General features: G+C 51.6%; 1 protein-coding gene across 2 annotated transcripts in view; it reads left to right on the top strand.

Moving 5' to 3' along the window:
• Kua (Plasmanylethanolamine desaturase Kua) overlaps positions 1 to 17,479 on the top strand; it is a 227,193-nt gene continuing 209,714 nt past the window's right edge. For both annotated transcript variants that reach the window (XM_089582526.1, XM_089582527.1), the window contains exon 1: positions 1 to 362. In XM_089582526.1, coding sequence (XP_089438652.1) covers positions 170 to 362 — 193 coding nt within the window. In that variant the 5' untranslated portion in view covers positions 1 to 169. The remainder of the gene's footprint in view (positions 363 to 17,479) is intronic.

Below are 17,479 nucleotides of genomic sequence, written 5' to 3' on the forward strand. Positions count from 1 at the left end.
TTTTTTTTATTTGTCCATCGGCGAACCTCTCCACTCGCAAATGAGGTTGTGATAGCGAAGTGTTCGGGCAGGCCGGACGGTCTACGAGTTCGACTCTTCCGTTTCTTTCTTTTCCTTTAATTTCTGAGGGCTTTTATTTAGACTGTCTAAAGGTGCCACTTGAAAGCCGATGGCAATGGCGTGCAACCTGTTACCTCCCGTCAAAACGGAAAAACAAATCTACGAAAACTCCATGCCCGAAGACGACCCGAACAGCAACTCGGACACATATCAGCCGAGCAACACAGTCGACGGTCAGCTGAAGCCAAGGTGGGGCCCACACCATGCTGGCGCTCGGGAGCTGGCGAGCCTCTACACCCGAGGTGAGCACGACGCGAGTAGACATGCACGGACGGACGTTTCTCCGTCGAGATCCGGAGAGAGACCGGAGTCATCCTTCCGGCTCCGCTGCCCAGCCGTGTTCGTTTTGCTGCAACATCAGGTCCCCGAGGCTGTTTACCTTGCTGCATGCTTCCGCACATCGTTTTTTAAAGTTAATCTCCTCGTTTCACTTCTAATTCCTTTGAAACACTCATTGAATGTGACCTTGTTGCAAAGCTGTCTGCTATGCGGACTTGCATGTCGGCATTGTAAATAATAACTAAGCAGGCTGACTAGGCAGCAGCAGAGTAAGCAGCGTCGAGTTTTGCCCGTGGCGTCTATCCGACGCAGCATGTAGTTGTCCGCGCCCACACGGGCAGAGAGATAGAGCATGCGGAGTGCGTCGTAGCTGTCAATGTGCCGCTTGCCGGCGTCGGTGCAGGGCCCGGGGTGGGCCGATATGAATCACCGCCGGAACTTTCCTTATATACTTCACTGGGTGGGTGCTAGCTCTTCGACTTACGGCATAGTCTTGATATGAAACACCCGTACTCTGATCACCCGTTTTATAACTAATTAAAATATTTTCACGCAATGTCCGGGGTTGGTTTCGACGCCGTGTTTCGACGCCAAGTCGGCGGTGGTTCAGCGCGTGGTTTCATTTGTTTCCAGTCCATAGCGTCACCCACATTCGTTTCGTCTGCATTCTCGCTCGGAGAAACTTGTCAAGCGTTTGTATGCAAAGTTTTTGGCGAGTGTCGAACGAGCCGAGCCCCTTTCCACGTTATGTTTGATGAGCATAGACAAAATAGAACTCGTTCGTGTTCGGCTCCTTTTATGAAAACGCTTTATTTCCGCATGGTGCGGAAACGATGCCGATTCGATTAGCTCTACGATTAACGACTTCAAAACCAATGAAAACGGGGTCACTGCCGCGTTCGGCACGAATTGATTGAGTTGGGTGTTGTCGGATTGCAAAAGACGTCGTGCAAGAAACAGTTTCTAGTCGGACAAGAATATTCACGCATACTTAATTGTAGTGCTTTTAGCGTTCTTCCCTGCTGTGTTCTTAGTCGTGTACATGTGCTAGAATTCATAACGTAAAGTGTAGCTTCGTCGAAGTTTTACTGTCTCCGTGTCACATTGGGCGCTCACAGTATATCCAGTTTTGCGTGGATTCCACTTCAGTTTGAACTTCTTAAACGATCCGAAAATCGTTTGAAAAGAACGTACTGAAATTGTGTACATTCGGTAAATGCACCAGATACAATTTTGATTGGTTCCGATATGCGTTTTTATTTTTACCTCACTCATCGTGAAATCCTTGTTTCCTCATTCGACATTTGCACAACCTTTCCAGTGCACGAAGAAGAAATTGGGAGACGGCTCTGCACATTGCATGTAAAAACGTTATTGTACCACGGTAGCTTATTGTACCCCGGTCTCCGGACGGATCGTTAAAATTTGTTACGTGCCGTCCAAAGTCGCCGATGTTAGCCGCAACTTCTCTCCGATGCACGTATCTCGATCGGACCGCGGAAGCTGCATTGCAGGCAGTCGTTTTCTTTTCATTAATACTTATACATTTTTTTATCTGTACATTCATTCATTTCTGTACTTCACGCCGAAGAATTCCGTCGGCAGCTTTTCAGCGGTGCTGATAAGACGCAGCGCGGATGAAAAATCGTTTATCATCGCGGGACGGCGACTGCGGCGCGCACTTTTCGCTTCGCCTGTCACTTTCAACGCGCAAAGGTTATCGCCCCAGAGGATGCTTTCAGCCATAGAGTTTCTAACAACTACCTAGAGGGAAAGCTGGCGGCGCTGCACTTCAGCCAACATGGACGCTCAAAGCATCATGGGGCGGTGAGCTACTTGTTGCGGCACAGTCGTAGTTTTTCGGGAACACAGAGTGGCAGTACTAAGGCGTTTCATTTCGAAAACGTAGTTCGTGTGTGCGCAGACGACTTTCGCGCGAACGCAGTGTGCAAAAGCCATAGTAGTGAAGACGCGACGACACACGACGCCAATAAAAGGTTTTACTCTTTCGAAATGCCATTAAAAAACCTCTTAAAGTATCTAAACAACAACATTTTTTTTGAAAACATATTTACTTTTAAAAGTGCGCCTGTTAATTACGAAATATTAGTTTTTTTAGTGTTCATCACTTGGCCAATAGGAAAGCTAGTCATGTCTTATTTTAGGCAAACTTTGCACTTCAATGCTTTTCTGCTCGTTTGTTGCAACCTTTAGACAAGATATTGAATGTTAGGACGTTTGTAGCTATCAAACAGCTTTATTTTTTTATTATTTTTTGGCCAAAAGTTACAGTTCCGCAACAAGTAGCTCACCGCCCCATGATGCTTTGAGCGCCCATGGTGGCTGAGGTGGTCACGTGGGGTCTCCATGCAAACTCCCATAGACGGCTTGCCAGCTTTCCCTCTAGGTAATAGTAAGAAACTCTATGCTTTCAGCGGAATAATAAGTTGGATGCTACACCCAGTCGGCGACAACCTGCTAGCGATCCTTTTTTCTGTTCGCTGTTCTTGTAATGCTATAATCTTACTGGGAGCCTGAGCGTCGTCGGGGTTTGGTCCGGTGTGCGTCTGTGGTAATCAAGCCTCGCGCATCGACTGGAACAGTCCTGTCCTGGCGGTAGTGTGGTGTTTTGTGTTTGGAAGAGATTCGAGGTATTCGAGGCAGACAGTAGACATATTACTCCAGCACAGCTGCAGCAAATACCATATACTTGCGGTCAGCGATCTTTGCCCTGTCGCGCTTTTCGTTGAAAAATGTAAAGTAGTGCACAGACGTTTCCGATCTGCACTGAGGTACCCCACCGCAGAAAGGCAGTCATTAGAGAGTATTAGAATATATTGGTTAAGGTGATGGGGGAACAACGAAGCGCGCGCGCGCGGAATAGAACTTTAGAATAAGGGGACCCTGTAGTTTAAGCGTTTAGGAGGATAGAGAATTAGCGGGGCGCCAGTGTGGAGACGCAGAACAATAACACCCCTCAGGTTATTGTTCTGCGCATGAGCACTGGCGCCCCGCTGTTCCCCTATCCGCCTAACCGTTATGGTCCCCGTATTCTAAAACTCGCTAAAGCTCTGGGCGATCCGGAGGTCAGTGTATATTTCGCAACTGTCATCTTAACTTCTTGGTGTGGGAAATCCTTGCAGTACTAGTCACGGGGTGTTGACAGCACGCTAAGCGATCGAAAGCAAGCGGTTCGTCGGGAGCTTTTGCCAACATAAAAATAAAAATAATTCGAGAAACTAGGCGGCGGCAGTAGCGATACGCACGCTCGGCAGTCAAGAATCCAGAGTGCCAATTTCTCCTCTCGGCCGCGCATTCTCAAACCGAACTTTCCAGATAAACTGCGTTGCATCATCGCACTGAATTCTTCGGCATCGATTCACCACGAACGTGCACCGTAGGTATCTCTGTTTGATAAAACGGGCGTGGATGCGGTACTGAACAGTTATCTCCGTTCGAACTCTCCTGTGTGCGAGTTTGAACCTTGATAACGGTTATTGGCTATTTGCGGTCCAAAGCAACAGTGTGGAGTTGCCACCTCGGGCTCTTTAGAGTGTGGTGACATCGAACAGCACACACGGGCGTATTTTGCGTTTCGCCTCCATCGAAATGCAGCTCCCGCGGCCAGGATCGAACCAGTGGCCTCGTGCTCAGCAGCCGAACGCAACAAAGGCCATCGAGGCGGGTGTCAGCCTGAAGAAAGTTCATAAATTTAATTGGTTATGAGGAAAGGAGAGGCGCAGTAACTGTCTCACTCACGGCGGACACCTGAAGAGGGCCGTAGGCGTAGGGACGCAGGATCCAGAGAGTGAAAAAACTACAAGGGAAAGGGGCGCCTTGTGGTGGGATCCGTATTAACTTCAGCCACCGGGGTTTCTCGAACGTGCACCACTGACATTAAGTAACACAATGAGCCAAGCTGGTTTGGCAACACTTGCAAAATATTAATCTGCGGGTACTAAGAAATTTATTGCCCTTGATGGCGCATATCCAACACCGTACGTAAAAGTTCCAAGGAGGCTCTTCAACTACGCTCGTGTCGAAGCGAAGGCCGAGTAGCCGCTCTGCAGAAAACCCATCGCTTCAGTGAAGGGCTCCCCGTGAAAAAGAAAAACGGCACGTGCCTAACGCGAAATTCAAACTCGGAGAGAAGCACTGCATCGCGAAGGCTCATCTTTGCGAAAGAAGCCCGCACAGACCGCGCGCCGTGCTTATTAGCAGCGGCGCGGCAGAAGATTGCACGGAGCGGGGCTTCAATCAGGCTTCACCGCGGATAACAGGAAGCGCTGTCGAGGGATGGTTGCTCACAGTTCGAGGGATGTAGGCTTAAATGAATTGCGGTCCCTGGAATAACGATGACCCGGACGCTGGTTGCACGCACCGTTCCCGCTGATTCGCCGAATTTAAGCGAACTTTTTAAGGCTTCCGCGACAAGTGCTGCTCGGAAGACCCTTTGGCGGTACACCCACGGATGAAAGCGGTGCTGTTGTGAAAAGAGTTGAGAGAAGCCCACGGCGGTTAAGCTGCTATATTGGAGAGAACCATGGGATAAGTTTGCCGCCTGTTTCGCAAGTTCACTTTCTCAGCGTCTTCGTCGTAGAAAAAGTTCTCGTTTGGTGCCGCGTACTATGCGTGACGAAGTTCTGGCTCGGAAGGCGTTGCCCACCCCTTCTCCCGTTTTTGGGATGGTGTAATGACAGGCTATTACTGGTTGCGACACGCGTTCAGGGAAATGGCCGCCGTGTGTTCTGCGCCGTCCGGAAGTCATTGGGTGTCTTTCGGAAGACGGTGCATCGGTGTCAATTCTGTGCGCTCAAGTGGCGCTCCATTACCACGCAGTATAGTCACCGCGGTCTCGTCGAGCGGAATAAGTGTTTTTCTTAAACAAAAAAATAATAATAAAAGAATGAGTCGCTGTCCCCCGTTTCGTTATCACTATACGGGCGCTGAACAGCTTTCGACCCCGCCTAGATGGAAATGACCCAGAACGCGCGTAGAGGATAAAAATAAAAACTTCTTGTACGTATTTTGTTAATTCTTATTTCTGGCTTTATTTTGACCTCTGAGCCTTTCGTTGAACGTGTGTCCTCCGCCCCTCCAGCGAAGACCTGCCTGCTTGACCTTGAAGCAGCCTGGGTGGCAGGTGGGTCACATAGGTCACGTGACTTTGTGACGTCATCACAACCTGCCCACCCGATTGTGAGCAAACTGCCCACCGTGGCAGGTGACAGTTCAAATAATGAGTGGCCGCGACAGGTTGCTCGGGAAGAGTAACCTGAGTCTTACAAACCTCACCGGTGGCCGCATCTGCCATCGCAGGTCAGTGGCGCATCGCTTAACCGCTGCACACTGTGCCAGGAGTGGTATGGGGACTCTTAGGGATCTACGAATGTAGGGAATGACCAGTTCGGCTTATATGGGCATGAACCCATTATCGCTGTCGCTTCTAAGGCGGGGGTTAAGCCTGCCCTACATTTTAGTTCGTTAGCACTTAAGCCCCCGCTCTGATTTCGCCGATCTTTGTATGAAGCCTTCGTGACCTTAAAAACCAAGCCTTGAACCGAAACCAAAGTGAAAACTGAAGTGCTAGCTTACCTAATTCGCATTTGGCTTAACCACGATAAATCATCGGTCATTTTTTTTTGTGTGTGTGTGTGTGAAGCGCATTTTTCAGGGCCACTTTGAGTGAGTACCCACCACGTACGAGAGCCCACGGTGTTTTTACCTAGTCGTGCACAGAACGGTGTTGCCTAGACTCGGCTTCTATCGTTCGTACAGTGTGAGCATGCAGTTTTGTGCCGGTTGGCCGGAAGCCATAGTAATAGGCTTTTGCGAACCGCTCTACGCCATGGGCAGAATCGTGTTGTGGCGATCGCATGGAGTCGCGTGCCGTGGTTCGTACTTCCGGTACAGGTGAGCAAAGCGAGTGAATTGCGAAATGTCGAGCACGTGTCGTAGCTTCTGTGCAGCGCCTGCTGCAGGAGAGGCGAGCCCTCGGGAAAAGCGTCGAGCAAGCACCACGCACGCGGTGGTGGTTTGGTCGGCGCATCCCAGCTGGTGTTATATCAAACGATCGGCCGCTCGACATGCTTTGAGCAGGTGGTCTGGATAGGATTCGACGTGCTTCTCGTTGTTTGTACGCATTTTCGTCGTTGGGTGAGGAGGAAAGCTGTACGAGAAGGACCAGCGTGCCGCTTTCCTTCTCTCTCGATGTGAGGCTTTGCGGGGATCAAAATCGAGGATGTTATATTTAATTCTCGCTTACAAGCCCCTCAAATACACCGGGTGTGAGGTATTTACACGATGGACGAATTCTGATGATGGTGTGTCCAATGGTAGCCCTGGATTTAAGTGGATCGGAGTGATGCGCAACATCGGCCAGCAACAATTTACCATTCCCGAGCGGTGTTGAGGAATGAGAGGCGGGTAGCGGTGTTAGCATACTTCTTTCTAGCATACCGCGCGCCGCCAGTGCGCACGCGCTGATTGGTCCCGACGCGGCATGCGTGCGCGCAGCTGACCTGGCACCATCTAGCGTCCTCAGGGTAGTTTGCGCGCATGCGCAGTGGCGGCGCGCGGTAGCGGTACGCGGTGTGCTGCGAGTCTGTATTAATAACCATCTCACTCAGGTTGGACGCCCGAACCTCACCGTGAGGGAAGTCATGAAGAGAGGGAGTGAAAGAAGGGAGAGAGAGAAAGAAGTGTTATTGTTGAGGGCTGCTGATTAATAATGCGAACTGCACTCACGTCGCTCACCACTCGGACGTCTTTTTTGAATTTTCACCCCAATCGAAGTGCAGGCGCCGCAACCAGAATTCGATCCTTCGAACTCGTTCGTGCTCATTTAGAGCAGCCGGACACCGTAACCACTGAGCCATCGTGGGGGGCTCACGACACTTGACCGACTGCGATGCTCCGCGCCGGACTGACAGTGGAAGTTATAGTGAACTGGTAAAGGGTTGCATGGGCCACTCGGTGGCAAACGTCCCAGACCTTGCGCTGGGACTATCTGGAAGAATGGGAAAAGGCAAGCTTCGATAGGAAATGGTAAATTTGAGTAGAATTTTCTCCTTTTTTTTATCCTTAGGTGATAATAAAATAAGAATTCCGCGAAGTACGGGGAAAATCCTGTTTTATCCAAAGTTGCTACCGAAGCGTGATCTGAAAGTGGAAAAAAATGGTGTCGCGTGCGAAACGAGTTTCTTTTTTGTGTAGAATTGAAAGCACCCGCCCACCTCCTTTCCTGCTCCTCCTCTGATAATACCCTCGAGATGATCTAGGTATACCGTGAATAAATGACGTTAGTAACTGCGCCTCGCTGCATGTTGTGCTTGTTTTTTTTTTTCTTGCTCTTCGAAAAGGTGCGTTCTTCGCTCTCTGTGTGCCCGGTGTAAGCCGAGAGCCTCCAAATACGATTGCGCGGCCGAATGGCTTCGGTGCGAAAATGAAGAGCAGCCCGGAGCCGGGCGCGGACTCGCTCTCGGCAATCGGAGGGGTGGTGGGGAAGAAGGTGTTGTGTAACCAGAGCCGCGGAATGGGTCGCAAGTGCCGCCTCGCTACTGCGTTGCGGTCGCGGGTAACGCGATCGCAGCGCAGATCTCGGTGCGCCGAGGCAGAAAGGATCGCGTCAGGGTGCCGGGTTTCTCCCCCTTGAGTAATGATCGGTGGGCGAAAACGGGCGCATGCATGCCACAAGAGGATAGACCATAAGTGTCGCTTGCAATTTCTTTCTTTCTTTTGTACCGCGCTGATCTCGTGTATCTTGCGACTTTCTGACTCAGTTGTCTTTTTTTGCTGTCTCTCTGTGTTTGAATGACCTGTATACCCTTCGTATACAGGAGCCCTTCGGGTTCCGGGATATGCGAGCCGACGGAACCGAGCTTCCGATTATTGCGACGGCCTTGGCAGCTCCGATAAGGTCTTTGCGCGACGTCCTCTTGCATCGATCCTGACGTAATAATAATGAAACTGGTACACGAATCATTGCCGTGCAGTTCAAGCAAGTTCGCTTTCTATTTTTTTAAGGGCATATCTGCACATCTGCCCTGCCCAATCGCGGTATTGCTACATTTCAGGAGTTGGTCGCACAGGCGCAAACCCGGGCGCGATCTAGCGCCATCACCTGCAGGATTTTGCTGTTTTGAGGACGTCGTTTCCGGGCGTCAAAAAAAAAAAAAAAAAAGGCGCACGCGCGGCCGTTTGAAGCAGCCGGCTATCCGGCCGCTGTGCGCACCGCGTGCAGTTGCGAGTGCGCCATGGACTCGGCTGCGACCGCGCTTACACGCCCAGTGTAAGGAGATAGCGCCACCCAGCGGCGTTCGTGAGGAGAAGACAAAGCACGAGGAGCGCGTGCGGAGGGGAACGCGGGGCAGGTCGAAGAGGATTACGTGGCAGAGAAGAGAAGAGCGCGGTGGGCGACGGACGTGGACGAGTTCTGCTGGCTCCCCGAGTTCCGGGCTTGGGCCTTAGCCGCAGACGTCCGGGCCACCAGACCTGGACATCCATCGTCGAGAGCCTCAACCACCAGGCCCAGGCGCCACTCTTCTCCGTCCATCCGTCAGCTGCTCTACATAGGCCGCTTCGGGCGCCCACGTGACTTTTCCGGGATACCAGACCTGGGAACCGTGCCGGGTGCCCACGAACGCTGACGCTGCGGTAGCGTTTCATCGACGTTGGAACGCCAAGAGACTCCTTGACTGCCCGACACCCAGCCAGTCCTCCCCGCTCGTTGCTCGAATAAGACAAGTAGTGTGAACTTTCCTCTTTGACTCTTTTTCCTGCATTTATCATAAGCACTTTGTTCTGTTCCCCCGTGTGTTTTTCCCGTGTATTGTTGCGTTGTTCTCTTGTTCCTTTCCTTTCTTCTCGCTCATATTGTAATTGGTTTCCTTTCCGTTAAAAGCCGCCTCGTTTATTGGTTGTACTTTGGTGTTTGTTGAAAATAAGACCTGCAATCTTCACACAGAGTCCTCCCAAATTTGGCGTCCACTACGACAGGACAGGACGAGGTCGGTTTTTATTTATTTGCCTGTTGTGTTAATTTAGGAACAATATGAGCGCTTCAGATTTGGTTACTTTAGGCGAGCGCATGGGCTTGTGCGGCGCGGAGTTACGAGCGTGGGTGGAGGACGAGCTTCGTAAGGCACGGGAAGAGAGAGCCGCTGAGCGTGAAGCTGCGAAGCAGAAATTGGAGTTAGAGCGAGAAGCTACGAAGCAGAAATTGGAATTAGAGGCACGGAATGTAGAGGCTGAGCGAGAGGCTGCGAAGGAACGCTTGGAGTTAGAGGCGCGGAACTTGCAGCTACAAATAAGGCTCATGGAGGGTGGCGCAAATCCTCCGAGTGACCGTGGAGAGCGTAGCGTCTCATCGACCAGCTCCATTAACCCGCACAGCCTCATACCACAGTTCAATGAAGCGCGGGATGACCTCGATGCCTACTTAAAGAGGTTTGAGCATGTGGCCACGGGGCAGGGTTGGCCAAAAGAAATGTGGGCAACGGCGTTGAGCTTGTGCCTTGGCGGCGAAGCACTTAGGGTCTTCGGTCGGCTCTCGCCTGAGGATTCCGTGGATTATGACAAAGCGAAGCTTGCCTTGCTTCAGAGGTTTAGGTTTACCGCGGAAGGGTACCGAGAGAAGTTTCGCCAGAGCAAGCCCCAGGATGGAGAAACGGCCTCGCAATATGCTGCCAGGTTGTTTAGCTTCTTTGACCGTTGGGTCGAGATGCGGGGTGAAGGCCGCACTTTTGAGGTGGTTCGCGAGATGGTCGTGAGCGAGCAATTTCTGAACAACTGTCATTCTCGTTTAGCCCTTTTCTTACGTGAGCGGGAGGGCAAGACAGTTGCTAAGCTGGCGGAGGCTGCCGATCATTTTCTTGAAGCACAGCGGCAAAATAACTTGTTGTTCTTCAAAGAACAGGGGGAGCATACGATGAATAAAGCCAAGGACGAGGTTTCAGGTTCACAATCTCGCTTGCGGTGTTTTCTTTGCGAGAAGACTGGGCACAAGGCGGCGGATTGTCGGACGAAGCCGAAGCAATCGTATTGCACCTGGTGCCGCGAGGTAGGACATGATGCCCAGTCGTGCAAGGCTAAGAGGCCAGGAGACCGTGAGGAGTCCGCCTGTTGCTTGACACCTCGATATTCACAGTCCGATAGCACTGCAGTGGTAACGCGCGTAGAGGGCCAGTTGGGGGAGATGGTCTGTCCTTCCAACCCGGTGGAAGTTGCTATGCCAGTGGGGCACGGCGAGGTGTTCGGCCAGCCTGGTTCGGTTTTACGGGATACGGGCAGCACCGGCATTGTTGTGCGTGAGTCCCTTGTACCGCCAGCGGCACTAACAGGGAAAAAGGCTACACTATTCTTGGCCAATGGGACCCGTGTAGAAGTTCCGGAAGCGGAGGTGGTGATTTCTTCTCCATACTTCTCGGGTAAGGCCATCGCGCGCTGCTTGTCTACACCCTTGTACGACATTATAATAGGCAATGTCCCCGGGGCTAAACCTCCATTCTCGGTTGACCCGCCAGTTCTAACTGATCAGGCAGTTTCCCTTGCCATGACGGGTGCGGTCGATGTTCCTTCCCTTACGGTGACAGCAAAGGTTTCAGAGAGTAGTAAAAGCCCCACTCTTAACACGCTCCACTTGTCACGGCCGGAGTTTCGCTTGAAACAGGAAGAAGACCCGACTTTAGAGGTGTGTCGCAGGAAGTTGGGGCAAATATTTCGTGGCAAGGGACAGACCACCCACTCTTTTGATACAGATGAAGGTGTTCTCTTCCGGACATACCAAGAGTGTCCCGGCCGAGTCGTTGAGCAAGCGGTGGTACCGAAGGGCTTACGCACGCAAGTTCTTAAGTTGGCACATAAGAGTACATTATCCGGCCATCATGGAATACGGCAAACAATAGCTAGGGTGCTCAGTGAGTTTTACTGGCCCGGTGTACAGGCTGACATTAAGAGTTATGTCAGATCGTGTGACATGTGTCAGCAGACTGTGTCGAAGGCAAGGGAGAACAGAGTGAATAACATCATAGGACGGGAACATGTAAAATCATGGTGGAAACCGAGGGCGGTTTGGAGAAAACGGTTTCACAAAGGAAAACGGAAGTACTAGCCGGAAAAGTTCTCGCGACGGTGAAGTGGTTCGATGTGAACAATGGAATACGGAAGAATGTAGCCCACACCTGTTCTTGTTGGAATTGTTTTTGTTTGTTCATGTTTGTTTTTGAGTGTCGGCTATCTACTTTTTATGCTTTCCGTGTTTCTTCGCCCTCTATGGACGCTTTACGTTGACTTTCCATGTGCTCTCTGTGCTGTGTGTGCGAAGGTCTGTGAACGCTTCGAACATTGATGACCGTCGTATTGTGTGTGGTGTGTAGTGTGCGCGCTGTGGTGCGGTGTTCTGTGTTGCGATCGTCGAACGCGTCTGGTGTCGCTCTCCTGAAGTCGAGTTCTTTCCCTTGGAAAAAACTTCCGAAGAGGGGGCCTTCTGTAAGGAGATAGCGCCACCCAGCGGCGTTCGTGAGGAGAAGACAAAGCACGAGGAGCGCGTGCGGAGGGGAACGCGGGGCAGGTCGAAGAGGATTACGTGGCAGAGAAGAGAAGAGCGCGGTGGGCGACGGACGTGGACGAGTTCTGCTGGCTCCCCGAGTTCCGGGCTTGGGCCTTAGCCGCAGACGTCCGGGCCACCAGACCTGGACATCCATCGTCGAGAGCCTCAACCACCAGGCCCAGGCGCCACTCTTCTCCGTCCATCCGTCAGCTGCTCTACATAGGCCGCTTCGGGCGCCCACGTGACTTTTCCGGGATACCAGACCTGGGAACCGTGCCGGGTGCCCACGAACGCTGACGCTGCGGTAGCGTTTCATCGACGTTGGAACGCCAAGAGACTCCTTGACTGCCCGACACCCAGCCAGTCCTCCCCGCTCGTTGCTCGAATAAGACAAGTAGTGTGAACTTTCCTCTTTGACTCTTTTTCCTGCATTTATCATAAGCACTTTGTTCTGTTCCCCCGTGTGTTTTTCCCGTGTATTGTTGCGTTGTTCTCTTGTTCCTTTCCTTTCTTCTCGCTCATATTGTAATTGGTTTCCTTTCCGTTAAAAGCCGCCTCGTTTATTGGTTGTACTTTGGTGTTTGTTGAAAATAAGACCTGCAATCTTCACACAGAGTCCTCACACCCAGCAAGCAGTTTTGTTCGAACAACGGGACGCTGATTTGGCTGACGCGTTCGTGTTTCTCTTTTAACAGGAGTGATAGTTTAGGGGAGTTTCAAAATCGTGAAGTTGCACGAATTATTGGTAAGCTCGGACGAAGCGAGAAAACAACTGGTGCATCCGAAGGCGCTGAAGAAGATCGAAAGCCTGCTTGTGGAAAGACAGCGAGGCAACGCCAGTTTAAATACGTGCACAAACCGAGCAGGGCGAGCCGTGTAGTGGTATACGTAGTCTGCACCTATACTGCGTTAAGGCGAAAGGAAAGAACGCGTAGGCATAACCATATGCGATCGAGCTACTCATCTACTGAATAGGGGTAATCACATAATTCATCATCTTAGACAAACGAATGAAACGCGAACGGCGCAATGGAAAGAAATTGGTACGGTTTTAACGTACTAAATTGAGTAAACCTGCGAAAGCTAAAGCCCCTCAATGCAGCTTATTGAGGTGCTTTAGCGAAAGCATGTGTTTAGCCATGGTTGGCTCATGGTTTTGCTCTACTAGGTCGTCGGCTCGTCTGGCGACGGTATTACACTTAGGTTAAGCTCTGATCGAGGTTTCATTTGATTTGAATGTGCAGTGCACAGCGCGAGAGTGTGTCGCAGTTTAACATGAGGCGTGATCGGCTGCGGCGCTCTCGTGCAGTGGCCAGCGAAACTGATCGGTTCGCGTCACTACGGGTTCGGTAGCGGCATTATTTTTTTTATTTGTTTATCTAGGTCAGGCTTCAGTGGTGAAACGCTTTTTGCAGCCTTGGTCGTGAAGTAGAGCTTTCGCTCGAAAGTGGGGGAGGGTCAAACGGTGGCACATGCGATGGCCTGGTTGATATATTTGCTTTCGACGCGTGCTGACCGCCCTGCTTACGCAAGGGACCACACTATCATTTATGTAGCCCTTAACACACGCGCACGCAGAGAGAGAGATGGAGGGTTCTGATCTGTATTGTCGCAATCATGTTTAATTTTTTCATATCTCTTCGATAGTGCATGTAATGGAGGCTCTTTCGAACTTGCACGAATCCCTGAAACGCATAGTTCGTTCAGTGCATCTGCTTTGCAAATGAATGGCGAGCGTTTCATGGGCGCCAGTGCTTCGTGGTATCCACGGGTGCCGCCACGCAAACTGGAGAACGGGTTTGTGGCGGTGTTATGCTGAATGTCGGCTTTTTTTTTCATCAATGCTTCGAAAACCGATCTCGGTGGCACACCGGAAAATAAATGCGTAACGTCTCTTGTTTTGTAACAATACACTGCGATGCAAATCCGGCCAGAGCAACCCGGTGGTTGGCCTGGCGATGCAGAGCGCAATTTCCTGCGCCGGTCCGCTGGTGGCTTGATTCCCGCCGCGAACCGTTTCCCCCCTTTGACAGAATGCCGCGGCGAAGGCCTTCAAGGCTAACCGGTGCTCTCTTACGCAACGCTTGTGGACCGCGCGCCTGCCGGTGCCAGCTGCTACGTCTTGCGCATCCGCCTGTCGTCTCGCTCGGAGGGCGCGGCGGCAGTCCTTAAACGGGCGCGACAAAACAAGGGCTCGGCAGATTTGTAGTTTGAGCGACGGCGAATTCTCTTCCACGGTTTCGCCGGTCGCCGTCTGTGTGTGTGTGGGAGGGGGAGGGGATATTGCGCGGCAGGGTGTGATAAGACAGACTGCTTGGACGGATTTTTGGCTTCAGCGGTGGAGGTCGTTATGTGGCGGGTTTCCAGGCAGAAAGGGCCGACCTGCGGTAGTCGAAGCCTCGCGGAATGCCGGCACGAGCTTAGGTTGCCGAGTGGATGGATGGGTAGATAGATAGTGGGGCTTGTATGTAAAAGTAGTACACGTGGTTAGACACATTTAGCACACTTTGTGTACCATGTTACCGTTACCGGAGTACCGGGGGGCCCCACTGCACATGTGCCGCCGCTTACCGTAGAAACGCACCCGAAAAGATTTTAGCATACCGTAACCCTCCCTGTACAGTAGTACCGGGAGCAACGATGCGGGCGCCGCTGTTTCGCGGACGGCGGCGAATACGCTGCTGCTGCGTTGACACTGGCAGTGTATGATTAATGTAACCTTAACTATACGTGGCGCGAAGAAAAAAAAAATGTTGGATAGGCGTTTTCTTCTGCCTTTGTAAAATGAATAGCAGCGCAGAAAGTAAAAAAAAGTCCGTCGATTTGGGCAATTAGGCCGAATGCGTATATGTGCGCTAGCATGACGTCAGTTGTCGGTTGGAGCTACGACATACTAGGTGGTACCAGGCTACCACGTAATTACGACCCCAACTTCTTCCGTTTAGCTGCATCATTCGAATCACGTTCTTCTTCTAACCGCTGATCCTCATTCCGCTTAGCTCGGTGCGCCTAATAAGGGCGGTGCCGCCTAATTAGCGCCGCAGGTTCTCACCTGTTTACGACGGGCTGCACCTTGGAAAGTAAGCCACCCGTTGGGCAAGTGAGCATTGGCGCAACGACACTAATTTCTCAAACGAGTGCACATTGGTATAACTAAACCGTGTGAGTGTAGTGAGTAGATATGATACTGCTTAAGTTGTATGTCATTGGACTAAGTCTGTTTGCGAGTCTTCGCTGGACTGCAAATCGTGGGGTCACTCGCTTGACCAGCCGCCGCGCTACGCTCGGCTTCGGGGGATTTTTCACGCGATATACTATGTGACATTGCTGGAAAAACTAGCAGCCTCGATTCATGGGTAGGTCACTGTTTATCGGAAACACGGGGATTTGAGACCAGTGAAGCGAGTGGAAGTACAGAAAGTGTGAATTTCTACTCGAACGAAGGCGCAAGCCGTCGGCCATTACGCTATACCACGATATTAGACACATTTAGCATACCGTGTGCCGAGTTACCGTTACCGGAGTACCGGGATCCCATCTGTCGGTGACAAACAGAACCGCTTTAACTAAACAGGATCAACATTTGAGTCTTTCCAGTTTATCTCTTTATTGTTGCTTTCCTGGTACTTTATTGATTTGAGTGAATATGTTTAGTAGGAAACCTGATCGTGCAGCAGAATTGAGGAAAACGCGATTTGCAGTTGTCTGATCCATCCAGACCAATGACACGCTGTGTTGTCCGTGCGAATGGCCACTTTCAGCCGCTGTTTCAGTTTTTTTCCTACGCTGCGCACAAGAATTCAGGCTCCCGCAGTGTCCGTCCCCTTTGTCTCGACAAAACTGGTGATAAATCGACAACCTCTGTAGTTGGAAATGTTTACAGTGTGTCGAATCGAGCTGAACCCCTTTGCATACGAGTGCACGCGAATATCCACTCATTAGCAAAAACGAATTGAGACAGACGTGAAGGAAACGACTTAATTTCTCTAATTTGCTTTGCTTCCTGCCGAAAGTAGCCGGCCAGAAGGATTACACGGTTCTTCACAGCGCGCAACGTCAAATCGTGCTTGACTGTAGTCAAGATTTTTTTCTGGCAGCCGCGTCCACATGTCAACACGTACACTCGAGAGGATTCACGGCAACTACGTCGCATTGCAAGCAGGGAACCTTGTTGATTTTGAAGCGCTTTCGACGACTGTAGTCGCGGAAATGAGCCGCTGAGACACTGAAACTTGAGAGCGCTCTCAGGTGCGACCATCGAGCCGGAGGCAGCCGTCTTGAACTAACCGGAAATCCCGAGAGGTTTCCGTTCGATACCCGGCGCGTCAGCGGAACGGAGGTTCCGCTCCGCTGGCCCGATAGCGGGTAACGTATGCGCACTTCGATCAACGCGCGCTCCTCTCCGCCGCGGAGCGGACCTTAGAACCGGTCGGCTAGAAGAACTGTCTGATGAGGACGAATATTATATGTTTTTAATATACCGGAGGCTTTAACATACTGAACGCGCCACCCTTGACACTGCGCATGCCACTGCGCATGCGCGGGAGGCATCCGGTAACGTCTTCGGCATGCCAAAAATGTCTAATAACGCGTCGACACCCATGGATCATGGCAGTGTATAGTTTTTGTTTCGGGTACTAGTCAGCCGGCGCAGGTAGGGTGTACTATAGGCAACACTTAATCAAGGCCATCATCATCATCAGGCCATATCAGAGCCTTCTGCCCGCCCTCGCCTTCCAGGTGTTGTCCGGAAGCGTCTTGAGCCGGAGGCTTTTGCAGGAGCAGGAAGCGGTCATAAGCGAGTTTTGCAGCACAACCGGGCAGCCGTACGGCAAATACGGTAACGCGTTGCCGTCGCTACTGTTGCCAGACTTGCCTAGCCACATTTGCCGTGCGGTCACAGTTACCGTATAGTACCGTGTTTAACCGTACGACAGTGCTGAAACTCTTGCCAGGAGGTGGTGTCGCGGTGGCGGTTGTTGGGCATTCAGTTGGTAGGAATTCTGCCCGCGTCGTCTTCACCCTCTGCTCTCTCGTTCTGACCCTCTAACCTTCGCGTGATGGCGAACGCGGTGCTTCCTGTCTGCACGTCCGAGTGCAGTTAGAATCCCTCTCACATACAGCTCTCTGTTAACGTGAACCACTCTGGAAGAAGGACTCTTTTTACCTTCGCGTGAGGCAGACCCCACACCGCGAAGGAGTATGTAACGGGATTTATAGTGTATATTGCGCGCAGACAGCTGTACCGCGATTGGTCTGTTCACAGTTGCGAGTCGCAAAGGGCATGCGACCAGGCAGCAGCTCGACAACAACGTTGTTCACACTTGCAAGGGCGACCTGCGGGTCTCATTCTCGTTCGATTCTCGTTCGAAACGAGAACTCTCGGGAAACTCTCGCGCTTTCGAGAGTTTCGTCTGCTTTGGCGGCGTCTCCTGCGCTCGCGCTCGGTCCTCTGTAAAGTGATCTGGTCCCTCGCTGTTCGCAGTGTACTGCGATGGCCTGAGCGAAGGGGAGGATGTCGTGGCGGGAAGG

Source organism: Amblyomma mixtum, chromosome 3 (genome assembly GCF_055824585.1).
Source record: "Amblyomma mixtum isolate Tamu chromosome 3, ASM5582458v1, whole genome shotgun sequence".
NCBI lineage: Eukaryota > Metazoa > Arthropoda > Arachnida > Ixodida > Ixodidae > Amblyomma > Amblyomma mixtum.